Here is a 13,652-nt window from a genome sequence, read left to right on the forward strand (position 1 = left end):
GCTTTGTTGCACTCACCTTAAAATCTCTTGTGAACTGAGGACTGCCTTGTGCATACCACTCTTTACCAATTAGGTGATTGCTATGTGATTTTATGTGACTAATGTGATTTTCTGCTGTTGTGATGCAAGTCTGGAAGACCTGATGGAATGCTGAGCTGTTTTAATGAACATTCATAAGATGCAAATGAATGCAAATAAAGTTCATGCCACCAGCCAGCAAGAAGACCTGCCCAGCATTAACCTGCCATTGGGAGAAGTGTAATGTGATTTAGGCTGGTGGGTTTTTGGCTCCCTCTAGATTCTCTGCTCCAGCCCACCACCAAATCCACTGTAGGCGGGATGGGATCGTTCCATCTGTAGACTCTGGTTGGCCAGCCTGGGTTCTGAAATGCAGATGGCTTTTGTATAGTTCTCTTTGAACTTGGTCTATTAAGCCTACAGTGGATCATTCTTGTCTCTTTGAGACTGCCAGATAGTCCTTTTTGTGTGGGGTCACAGACAGACATAGCTTCAGCTATTTTAAAAGGTTGTTGTCCAATTTTTAATATTTCTGAAATTGGCTATGAGGCTGTACATATATGTACATTTTATAACAAATAAGGGTGATTTTAGCCCTGTTAAATGAGATAATTCTAGCTTTTTTTGATTCTTCCATTCTAAAGAAAGTGAATCAACCTCTGTAACCTTCTCTCCTAGCCTCCTGATTCCTGGAATGAAGAGTAACCACAGTGTTGTTGTAACTAGATTGACGTTAATATGCATTGTCAATATACTTCTGTGAGAAGCTAAAATGCAGATGCGAGTGGAGTACCATGTCTGCCTAAACTATCTTCTGACAAATCAAAGTAATCACAATGTTTTGTCTGATATTTTGTAGGGTTCAAGTTAAAAACACAGGCCCTGGATCACTGGAGTACCTCTGGAAGGTGGTAATGGTTGAACATAGTCAAAGTGCCAACACTTCGTCGCAGTCTGATAGACAAACAGTTTCTGAAGAAGGCAATGGTAAGCATAGCATCTCATTCACTTTGACAGAATTATTACAATCCCAGTTGTAGAAAGATCCCAGAATGGCTCAAATGACATGGGGGTGATTCTTCAAGAAATTCTAAGCGTCAAATTCGCATGAAAACTTGATTAAATCACACTGTTTTTCTCTCAGTGGGAGATCAGAGAAGAATCTCTCACGCTCTGTGTACTGCTGAGTGCACCAGCATAAATCAGGGCCAGAGCCTATTTCCATTGGAGAGGCCAGCAGTATAGCGCTGAACTGTCAGTGCTGAGATTGGCGCATGTGCAATAGCTCCTGTCTGCCAGCCCCCCAGTTGTTGGCCAGCTCGATCGCTGGTCAGTCCTGCAGTCCTCCACACCCCAGTAGCCTGATTGCTTGCCCTGCAAACATGCCTGGGCCCAAACTTGACCCCCATCCCCCCCACAGCCCTGATCTCCCCCCCCCAACCCCGAATTTCTGCCCCCACCGGCAATTCTACACCCCCGCTTACAAACTCGATCACCCTTCCTCCCCCACTTTTCCCGACTACAGAGTAGCAGTGGGATCCCCCCCACCCTCACTAATCACCACCTCCCATCAGGCCTTACCCTCATTAGGCATCTCCTCCTTGGCACTGCCCCGTGGCTGGTGGGGCAGTGCCAAGATGCCATCTGGGAATTGACACTTTGCCTCTTGGGGGACAGACTGGCTCTGCCAAGGTGCCAACGACCCAGGTGGGAACCCCTCCCGGCCACATGACCCTCTGGGGGACACCAATTGCCCGCCTTCGCTCCAGCCACTGTCGGGCCGCCAACTCCTTGTTCATGAGGAGCTACTGTAAACCCCACTGGGGGGAGAGGATGACTAGAGGGCCTGGAGATTTCAGTCCTGGACCCTCTAGTTATATTTTTTAATTATTTAAATGAAGCCGTGCATAGGTAATGCAGCTCTACATCTATTTACAATGCGGATCTGACAAGGCCAGAATTCCTGGGCTGGAAGATACGCTCGGTGCCTGATGTCTGCTGCAGATCCCGGTAATCTGGCCCCGCTTTAATCTTCCAGCTCATTGCACTAAAAAATCAGCACAGCGGGATGGGAGACTCACCCCGCCCAATAACTTTTTTTTTAATCAATGTGGAGGAACATAGTCACAGGACAATTAATTTGTTTTAATAACAAGAAAGAAATCATTCATTAAACATGAAAATGGATTATAATACAATACTCCTCCTTTAGTTTAAGTAATATAGACAGGTTTTAAGATTAACACTGCTGGCAAAATCCATTTGAAGCTTCATTGATCTCAGCATACACAATTCATGTCTGCAGATTTCTCCTCAGAATCCCCTATAAATGGTTGTCATTTGAGAGTTTCTAAATTCCATTCCCAAAATGAGCTTTGAAATCTTCTCATGATAATTCATTTACTTAGCAATCCGCATTCGAAAATCCAGTTCACGTTTTCCAAAAGATCCGTTTGACCAGAGCTCCTGCCACACGTTTAGCAGTAAGTTTATGCCAGGATTTCAGATGGATCATTGTCTGTCTCCAACTGTCTCTAACTTTTATCTGAAACTAAAGGATCAAGCTGCAGTTCCCTTTAGGTTCCAAGCAACTATCTTTCTTCATGCTGTAGCTGTTTCAACACAGCTGAAACTGAAACTAACCACACACAGAAAAGCACATTGAAATCTAAGTACAACCCCTTTCCAGGGACAGAAGCAGTAAATTAAACCTAATTAAAATGATACTTCTAATATTTATCCACACAAATATAAATTCCTCAAAACTGCCTTTACCTCCCTAACATAGTGTTCTCCCTTCTGCTGATACCCTTAATTGACCCTTAAGTGGCTATTTAAGGAGCTTAATTGACCTCTGGGAGGGTGGGGGAGTTGGCATGGTGAAAGCTGTCATTTTCCTTCTTGGAGCTTGACGGGGAGAAGGGTACCAGGTGGGACTTCCACATCATGCCCTCCTGTCCAATCACAAATCCCACCCCTTCCTGAGTCCAGGGTATGGGGGTGATGGCATTAAACTCCACCCATTAACTCTATTGCCTTTTATTTTATTCATTCATGGAACATGGGCATTGCTAGTTCGCCAACATTTATTGCCCGTCCCTTATTGCTCAAGGGCAGCTGAGAGTCAAACACATTGCTGTGCCTCTAGAGTAAGGACAGCAGACTTCCTTCTCTAAAGGACATTAGTGAACCAGATGGGTTTTTCCAACAATCGACAATAGTTTCATGGTCCTCAGTAGATTCTTAATTCCAGATATTTTTTATTGAATCCAAATTCCACCAGCAATGGGATTTGAACCCGAGTCTCTAGAACATTAACTGAGTTTCTGGATTAATAGTTGAGTGACAATACCACTAGGCCATTGCCTCCCTTGCTGAGTATCTCTAGCTTTTTCTGTTTTTATATATTCTCTGTGCCTTGTGAATACAACCGAGAATTCTGTTTTCTTTTTGAATCAACTTCAGCTATTTTTTCCTTTTCATTCACAGGTTTTAAGTCGGTCTGCCTTGTGTCCAACGAGGGGCCTACATGCGATGGGTCGTACTTGGGCTGCTCTTGGTTGTTCAAGATTGGCCTAGTGCTTCATGTCGTTAGTGTGTGCCTAAACTGGACCAGATACTGGGCAAGACAACAGCTCAGTGACTATCACTGATTGCTGTGCAGACACATGGATTTGGGCCGGTGTCTGTGGGAGTTTGCGCATTCTCCCCGTGCTTGCGTGGGTTTTCTCCGGGTGCTCCGGTTTCCTCCCACACCCCAAAGATGTGCTGTTAGGCTGATTGACAGTAATAAATTGTCCCTAAATCAGTTTCCCTCAACCTGGATGGCCATAAAACAGTAGACAAGGGTCATGGGTGGAGAGGGGGACTGGTGGTGTTGAGATGGCAGTGCAGGCTCATTGGGCCGAAGGGCCTGTTTCCTGGGCTGTTTTTGTTCTTTGTTCTTTGTTCTTTGGTGTCTTTAAGATTCTCTGAAGTTATAGTCCCCAAGTCCCTCTGTTCTAACAAAAAAAATGTCCCTCTGTTCTTTCACAGTACTGAGACTGTTTCCATTCAGGGTCTAATTACTGACTTATTTGTATTAGCAAAATGAATTACCATACACTCATTATCATTAACATCTATCAGCCACTTTTCTTTCAATTCTTTCAATGTCCGTTTGCAATTTTCTTTAATCTTCAGAAGAAATCATTATGTCTTCTACTTTACTATGATCAAAAAATTCAACACCAATCCTGGACTTTGATTGACACAGTGAACAAATGTGATACCAGAACTGAACTCTGAGGTACAGATACGACTGCCTACTTCCCACAACTGCGACTCTCTATTTTCTTATTTCTAACTATTTTTTCATCCCATTTGTTATCCTTCTTCTAATTCTATGCTATGTAATCTTCTCATGCAATTTCCCATATATCCTGTCAAGAATTTTCCTAAAATTACAGCCAGTGCATTTCCTCATTTACCATGTCTAGTACCTTTTTAAACAAAGTTGATGTTTGTCAGGCATGACTGCCCCTTTTGAAATTTGTAATGCTGCATCTACATATTTTCATTTAGATATGTGGTAGTATCATCCTTAAAGATACTAAAATTTTACCAACAATAGATTTTGGGTGCAATTCTCCTTCTTGCATTGTAAGTGCGCGATTTCAAGCCTGCATTCACTTCCGTGCAAATGCTGGCAGGTGTCGAGATCCAGAAGTCACAGTACTCGCTGGCGATGTCATCGGTTTCATGCCCGTAACAGGCGTAAACCTGCTATATATTTATTTGAATATATTTAAATATTATTAACCCACCCTCTTGCCAGATATTGACTTCCCTGTTGTATATTGGCACCACGCCAATGTGATGTCATGTCAGCACCATTTACAAGTTCACACACATACAAACCTGTTGTGGGGGTCTCCGTGGGGATGCAAAGGCAAGCATAGCCCCTGAGGGAGAGGGATTTGGCTCAGCACTGCCCCTTAGCATAGCTTGGAACTGGCAGGTTAGCATGATGCCCATGCCAACCTTTGCAGTGCCAATATCACTGTGCCAGCCTGTGCCAAGGGGCAGGCCCCAGTGGGAGTCTCATGGGGGAAAAGGGGGATTCATTTAGCTATGGTGGTGGCTGCTGGGGATAGGGGTTGGGGGAGAAGAGACCAGTGATTAGTGGGGGAGGGAAAGAAGAAGCCGATGATCAGGGGAGAGGCCAACTTTGGTTAGGTGGGGAAGGGAGTCTCTGAGACCTTTATGATTCAGGTGCACTTTTAAAGATGGCACCTTAATCTCTGTGCAGCCGGGTTTAGCTGGCCCCCTGCATGACAACTTGAAACAGAATGTGATAAAATCAGAAAACCAACCTGTTTCTTTGAAGAGAAACACACAGGTTTCCTCGCTGGAAAAAACACTGTCATTTTTGATAAGATTTAGCCTTTAAGTGCTCCTGCTAGCAGGAAAACTGGAGTGATTCCTGCTGCATGAGCAGCACCTGTCAGGTGGGTTTCACCCACCTTAACAATTTATGCTTACCATGTCTCACGTTGGGCAGTCTGGCTTTACAGAGATTGGGGCGCCATTTTTAAAAGGCATTTCAATCTCCTCACTGACAGACAGACCCCCCTCCCCTCCACAACAGGCATGGCGATCCCCACTGACAAGGACACGCCCCCAAAACCTTAGCACAGAGCACCATCCTCCCTGCCACTCCCCCACCACTGACAGAACGGGTCACCACTACCCACTCCCCACAACATGTAGACACAATAGCAACGGCAGAACCAAAGATCCCATCGCCAGTAAACGGCATGCCACCTCGCACTGCTGAGAAACCTGTTGATGGGATACTGGAGAATTCCAGCCAATGTCTTTCTTTTTCCTCTATTTAAATATCGGGAAACCATTACCAATGGGCCCTGACATAGACACCATTCCAAAGTCACTGACTCCATTCCTCTCCCTAGCAAATGTCAGAGGCTGAACCAGACAGTTCACAGCTTTGCTGTCATCCTTGAGTCTGAGGTGACTTTAGGACCACAAATTTATCCCATCACTCAGATCTCCTAATTCCAACTCCCTAACATTGCCCGACTTCACCCTGTACTAGCTCCTCCACTGTAACCGTCATTTATGCTTTTATTATCTTTAAACTTCATTGGTCTTATGCATTCCTGCTAGCCTCCCATATTCTACCATTCATGTGCTTTTGTCATCCAAAACTCTGCAGCCCCAGTTGAACTCTCACTAATTCCCCTTTACCAATTATCCCTGTGATTGCTCTCCTACTCCAGCTCTCAGTTAAGTAAAACCTAATTAAAATAACAAAATAACATAAATAGAAGCAGGAATAGACCCATCAGCTCCTTGAACTGCTTTGCTATTTACTAAGGTTACCAAGTTTACTAATTACACTTCCCTGCTGGTTCCCCATAACCCTTGGCTCCATTGTAGATCAAAAATCTGCCTAACTCAGTTTTGAACAGATTCAGTGGCTCAGTAGTGGAGAATTCAAAACATTTGTGGCCATCTGAGCGACAAAAGTTCTCCTCAACCCCATGTTAAATAGACATATTTTTATTCTGAATCTATGCCCCCGATACTAGATTCCCCAATGAAGGAGCCTTGGTTTTGAAATTTTGATTCCTGTTTTCAAACTTTCCCTATATCCAAAATCTCCACCACCCAAAAACCTTCTAAGATATTTCCTGTGTTCTAATTCTGGACCTCGAACATTCATAATTGTAATTGCTCAGCCAGGGTGGCATGGTCGCACAGTGATTAGCGCTGCTATCTCACAGTGCCAGCGACCCAGGTTTGATTCCCGGTTTGGTTCACTGTGCGGAGTCTACACGTTCTCCCTGTGTCTGCGTGGGTTTCCTCCGGGTGCTGCAGTTTCCTCCCACAGTCTGAGAGATGTGCTGGTTGGGTGCATTGACTTGAACAGGCGCCAGAGTGTGGCTACTAGGGGAATTTCACAGTAACTTCGCTGTAATTGCAGGGTTGATGCCTTACTTGTGAATAATAAATAAACTTTAAACTTTTAGTGACCATGGCTGGCCCTATGTTCTGGAATTTCTTCTGTAAAGCACTCATCTCCATATCTCTATCTCTTTCCTCCTGAAAGATGCTTCCTAAAATTCATTTCTTTAACCTAGTTAAAAGCAAATTACTGTGGATACTGGAATCTGACTTTGTTATCTGGACTCAATATCAGCTCTTTTCTCTCTTTACAGATACTGCCAGGCATGCTGAGATTTTCCAACATTTTCCCTTTTGGTTTCTTTAATCTAGTTTCTGGTCATCTGCTGTAATACATCCTTATGTAGCCCAATGTCAACTTCTGTTCTTTAACAATCCTAATTCATTATATTAAAGATGCTATATAAGTGCAAGTTACTGACTTAGCTTAACTAATTTATCTAAAATATGCTTTTTATCCATTGGAACATTGCTCATCCCACTCTCAAGCATTCAGAATTCAACAGCGGTCCTGTATCCTCACATTAACAAAGCCCATTACAAATTACTTATTAAATATCTATATTATTTTTGATAATCAGCTACAAAGTAGTTATCCACCTTTCAGACATTTCATCGAATGAGTTTTGCACCATTGATGGACACGATTACTTCTCTCTTTGTGATTTTCTTCCATGATTTTCCGTATCTCAATCTCAAGCCCGTCTCTTATTTTCTTACTTTCTCATAGTCTCCTTTTATTTTCATTATTAGTTCAATAAGAGTTGGAGGTCTTCCCACCTCTTCCATGTCCTGTCCCCCAGGCCTTTGCAACCTGGTGCCCAACTGCCTTGATACCCATCTTCCCTTTGGACCTCTTCTCCTGGTTCCGACAAGAGACTCCCAAACTTGCCACCATCTTACGCACCTGAAACTTTGTTCTATGAGGCTTTATGTAGTCCCAGCTGTAGTCACCACTTAATTTTACATTAAGTTCCATCTACTGTATGTCTGTCCAATTCCCATTCTGCCTTGTTCCTCCTGAAGTCTGCTCCATCTTCCTCACTGTTTGCTACTTTTCCAAGTTTAATGTGATCTGCAATATTCTGCTGGATTTTGCTGTTCTGCCAGTTTTGTGGTTGCAATGTTAACATGAGAAAATTCAATAATATCAACACAGGTAGGAGAAAAAAAATTATCTATTCTTGTGGCACTAAAGCAAACCTAATTTCCCTGAACTGATGGATTGTGCAAATATCCCATTATACAATTGGTAAGATATTTCTCTCATTGTATGTAATAACATTCTCCCTCAACCAACAAGAGTAGGAAATAAATTAAATGATCATTGATCTCCTTGCTATTTAGGATATTGCTATGAGTAAAATGGTTTCCAGAGATTCCGACACAGAGCAGTTACTGTACTTCAAAGTAATTAGTCATATTCAAAGTGCTCTGAAATAAGACACTGTAGGAGCCTTTTCCATTTGATTGGCAACATGAAATCAAATATATATCAAAACAAATTATGGAATGTTATGATATAAACTGACATGCTGATGAAATGTTTTACCTGAAGGACTCTTTCTTATTATCTCTTTCTGTGCATGTAGGTTCAGCTTCAGTGAGTGCTCTGGCTGGCCTCTCAACAACCAAAGGTACTCAAACCATCAACAGGCATGACAGCATTGGCGGAAGCAGTTCCTCCCAGGCATCCATCGATATTGACAACCCTCCATTCACAGTGGAGCCATGCAGTGGGGTGATTGCAGCCATGGAAACACAGACCTTCAATGTCAAGTTTATCCCATTAGAGGTTGGAAAGTTTGAGGCATCGCTCATCTGCAGGTAAAAGAAAAATTAATCAGATTGTTGATTGAAAGGACTTTATTATGCTCAGCTACAGCACATGATCTGTCAGAATAGCTCATCCATCAAGTTTCTTCCTGTCATTGGTTTTAATGGTTACTATGAGAAGAGGTAGTTTCTGTCCTTTAGCATTCCAGAATTATTGTACAACCCCAAACTCACTTGCATGAGCTTTACATAGTGAAAAGGAAAGGTGGAAATCAGATATTCTATTGCTGACCTTATTGCCAGTCTACACCTAAAAATGGGAGATGGAACTTTGGGTGAGTGAGGATATCCCTAAGTGGGAGATAAACACTGACTTTCACATTAAAATTGGTCTCTCTCAGTTGGCATTCCATCCACTCATTTAAAGAGCCCTAGCAACATGGCAGTTGCTGGAATGGCAGGGTAAACAAGGCAATAAGTGACCTAATGCTATTTTCTGGCCTCCTGCTATGGACAAAGTGGCTGCCGCAAGTGCCTACCTAAGCAGTCATCGAACTCCAGGACAATTAATCAGATGTGAATGAGACCATAGTTAATATCAGCCCAATGGTTGTCATCTGATGGCATAGCATACAAGGCTAAGCCTAGAGCATATAAGGCTAAGGATCAAGTGCCGGAAAATCGGATTAAAATAGGTAAATGCTTGATGGCCAGTGCAGACACGATAGGTGATGGGCCTCTTTCAGTGCTGTAAAACTCTATGATTTGCTAGCCATGTATCATATCTTTTCCCAAAGAAATCTGCAGGAGATGAGTTGCCATTTCCTGAGCAGACCCATGTGATCTAGTTAGGAGAGAAACAAAGAAACAATGACAAATACCCCAGTTTCCTTCTCTCCAGTCTGAAGGGCAGGATTCCTTATCAGGTTAAGGTTTCAAAGGGACCAGTAGTCTATCCAACTTCCTAATTTATATCCTGCTGAATCTCACCACATTCATTTTCACCCACATTGATGCAAAAATTACTCTGATAATCAGGTTAGCTGTTCCACATCTGTATGCCTCCACTGAATCAGCACTCCCTCTACTCAAGTGACAGGTTGTTCAATAAATTATCGATTTTAGGGTGCAGCCTTCCCCATTTCTTTTTCTCACAGCAGCCACATGCAAGTCCAGAAGATGTTTACTGGCCTCAGCAACCTGTACGTTTAACCATGTGATATTGGTGTTTTAGGTTTAATTCCATTATCTCACCCTTTCCAACTGTTTTCAGGGAACCCAGTCTGGAGAATTACAACTGATATAACCTCGTGATTGCCTTGTGTTTCCCAAGGGCTCAGGGATCAATCACATTATGTCCTTTATCTGAGCTGTGTTCTCAAGCTTTACTCGAAGCATTTGTGGACGTGCGACCCAATATCAGCGATGTGCTGAATTTGGCACTACATTGCAGTGTCACTACATTGCAATAGCCTCAGGCTGTATTGCTCAATTGACTGAGGAGAGATTGAGTTGGTTAGGATTAAATTTGTTGGAGTTCAGAAGAATGATAGGAGATCTCATAGAAACCCATAAAATTCGAACAGGATTATACAGGGTAAATGCAAGAAGGATGTTTCTCTTGGTGGGGTGTCCAGAATTAGAGGTCACAGTCTGAGGATTTGAAGTAGACTGTTTAGGACAGAGATGAGAATAACTTTCTTCACCCAGAGAGTGGTCACAAATTATTTGAGGCCAAAACATTACATTTTTCAAGAGGCAGTTAAGATGAAGAGGATCAAAGAAAATGGGGAGAAGACGGGATCAGGCTATTGAGTTGGATAATCAGCCATGATCATAATGAATGACGCAGCAGCCTCGAATGGCTAAATGGTCTCCCCCATTCCTATTTTCTATATTTCCATGACTGTGAAAGGAACAGAATGCGTGCAGCGTCACTCTAGTTGTGTCATGTAAAACATTGATTCATTGCATGACTTCCTAGCATCTAGGAAGTTTGCACATTCTGCCCATGTCTGCATGAGTTTTCTCCAGGTGCTCCAGCTTCTTCCCACATTCCAAAGATGTGCAGGTTAGTGGATTAGCCATGGCAAGTTGCCCCTTAGTGTCAGGAGGACTAGCTAGGGTAAATGCATGGAGTATGGGGATAGGGCCTGGGTGGGACTCGATGGGCCGAATAACCTCCTTCTGCAATGTAGGATTCTATGATCATAGAATAGTCCCTTTTAGACACATCAACCAGCCATTTGAATGGTTCCTGTCACAAAAGAGAACCCGGGAATGGAGCGTAAAGTTAGACTTTAGATCGCAGATGTTTCACCAAAGCAAAATCAACCCCATACACACATAAATTATAGGAAGTAGAAATAAAGTTACACTCCAGTTCATCTGAGCTCAAACAATATTTTTCATGATATTTGACAATGAGAAGACGGTGGTGTAGTGGTAATGTCTCTGGACTAATAATAAGTTCAAATTCCACCAGAGCAGCTAGGAGGATTTAAATTTAATTAATAAATCTGGAATATAAAGTTAATCTCACAAATGGTGACCAGAACAACTGACCTCGCTTTTCATATAGATCCATCTGATTCACTCATATCCTTTAGAGAAGGAAATCTGCCGTCTTTCCATGGTCTAGTCTGCATGTTATTCCAGACCCACAGCAAGGTGCTCGACTCTTAAGTTCTCTCTTAAATGGCTGCACCAGTCACTCAGTTCAAGGGCAATGAGAGATGGGCACCAAATACTAGCCTTGCCAATGACACCCACATCCCATGAAAGAATAAATACAATTAATCCCAAGGTGACTGGAATGGGATCTTTGGTATGGCTCTGTGAGTGAGGAAACACACCTCTATTTCTGTTCACTGGTTTCTTGAAGTGTTATTAGCCAAAACTTTGGTCTTCAAACTTCAATTTTGCTCTTCACATTGAGGGGAAAATATTGGGGACAGAGTAGAATGCATTCTGACAATGTGTCAAACTTGCATTATCCCATAGTGCTAATCTTTAGTGGACTGGCTATCATTGCAACTCCTGGGGCAGGATTTTATGGCTTTGCTCGGGCAAAATTGTAAAATCCTGTCTGAGGCCAATGGAGATTTCTGTTCTGGAAACCTCGCCCGCTTCAATTCCAGGGTGGGCAAGGTGGTAGGTTTTCAGCCCTGGAGTTTTTACTTTATGAAGAAATCTGTAAAGTCATGTGGACTGCAACAATAATGAATGAACTTTCTTATGCTACAATCCTACGTGCTCTTCTGTAAATGCCAAAATCTAATCACTGGTCAGCACCCAGCAATGTCTTCAGCAGGGGTTCCTGACACTGATATCTTGACTAGTTGTTCAGGGTATACTAAGTGGGGTGGGAGAGCAATTTACTTCCATATTTCTCATCTACTCTTTTTCCGCTTATTTTTTCAAGGTGATATAAATGGTCTGAAAATTTCTTCATCTTCTTTAGTTCTCTGCTTACCAGGAATCTCTTCCCTTCTTACAACCTGGCATTGGCATATGTCAGAGGCCTTGTTGGCTGCGTTATGAATGCATTCTCTTTGGCTATCAAGTCCTGGAATGGAACATAAACCCAGGACTTCTGGCTCAGAGGCAGGGATGCTACACACTGCACCCCAAGAACTCCATCTGGAAGTTCTCCACTATTTTTACAGAGTTAAAATATCATTGGGTCTTTTAGGTCTAGCACAGCTGTAGGAAGAGAAGTGACATTTCTTCTCCCTGGAAAAACACTAAACATTACTGCATCAACTGCAACTCCCATTGGAATTAAATCGTGTTGGGAATTAGGGATTATCTGATTAAATGGTTTGGGATATCGCATACCATTGCATTATCATGACTGGAAGTTAGCGTGAGCCAAGTCAGTGTTATAAAAAAGTTATCCTGCAGCACATTTCTTAATAATTAATTTCAGCTGTGCTGTTTAAATTCTGATAATTATTCCCAGTGAAAAGTAAGCAGAGCTTAACCTGCACTGTCATAATTAATTATTAGGAGGTTTGAAAAGCCACAGTTTATTTATAGCAACTGTTCAATGATGCTGGTTTAATGTGTTTTAGATCTGCCATGTGGCTAAGATTCTCCTGAAAGCCTGTGGCAAGGAAGAGGCTGTAAAATTAAATGGAATCTATAATAAGTTTCAGACACTGACTTGAATAGTGAACACCTGCTAACATTGTCATCAGAACAATCAGAAAATTCAGAATAATCACATTCAACGAAGCATTCTTCGTCCACCTCTTGTGCATGTTATCATATCTCCCCATCTTCTCTCAAGGTACCTCGCAACAATTCTAACAATCACTATAGCCCTCTAACCCCTCCCCAACATGATTAGTCTTGCCACACAGGCCAAGACAGCTGCTGTCAAAAGCCAAATCAACCACAGAGGACACTACCTTGTCTATTTTTACTCAACGTCTGCACTCAGTAAAATGAATCTCTGCATTGGGAGTTTCAGGCCAGTTGTAGACCCCTCTCTGGTTCAGCACAAGGCAGGGACTGAACCTAGGATGTTCTGGTCTTTATCATATAGCCTATATATTTCTCTTATTTGTTGTGTTCAGCCACATTTGATCATACTGTCAAACCCATGCTCTGCAAAAGGGATATAGACTGATATAGACATAAACACAGGTACATATAGACAAAAAGATACAGGCATGTGCAGACACACATTGACACCCAAGAATGCAGACACACACACAAGACACAAACCTGAGCACATTTCCATCCCAGCCTGTACCATGTTTGGCAGAAAAACTCCTGGACAGCCTGGTTCTAATGCCCATTCATTCACGTCTTGTTTCCCAGAGAAACCTGGAGTTACTAAAATCCATAATATTCACACAGAACTTGTCGGGTGCCAAAGT

The 13,652-nt window shown here is 42.5% G+C and overlaps 1 protein-coding gene across 1 annotated transcript in view; it reads left to right on the plus strand.

Annotated features, from left to right (window-relative positions):
* hydin (HYDIN axonemal central pair apparatus protein) overlaps positions 1-13,652 on the plus strand; it is a 1,114,396-nt gene that overhangs the window by 960,657 nt on the left and 140,087 nt on the right. The window contains exons 68-69 of the mRNA XM_080187991.1: positions 878-1,005; positions 8,580-8,814. Of these exons, the coding sequence (XP_080044117.1) occupies positions 878-1,005; positions 8,580-8,814 (363 nt within the window). The remainder of the gene's footprint in view (positions 1-877; positions 1,006-8,579; positions 8,815-13,652) is intronic.

The sequence above is a fragment of the Carcharhinus amblyrhynchos genome, chromosome 4, assembly GCF_965287045.1.
Source record: "Carcharhinus amblyrhynchos chromosome 4, sCarAmb.v2.hapA, whole genome shotgun sequence".
Taxonomy (NCBI): Eukaryota; Metazoa; Chordata; class Chondrichthyes; order Carcharhiniformes; family Carcharhinidae; genus Carcharhinus; species Carcharhinus amblyrhynchos.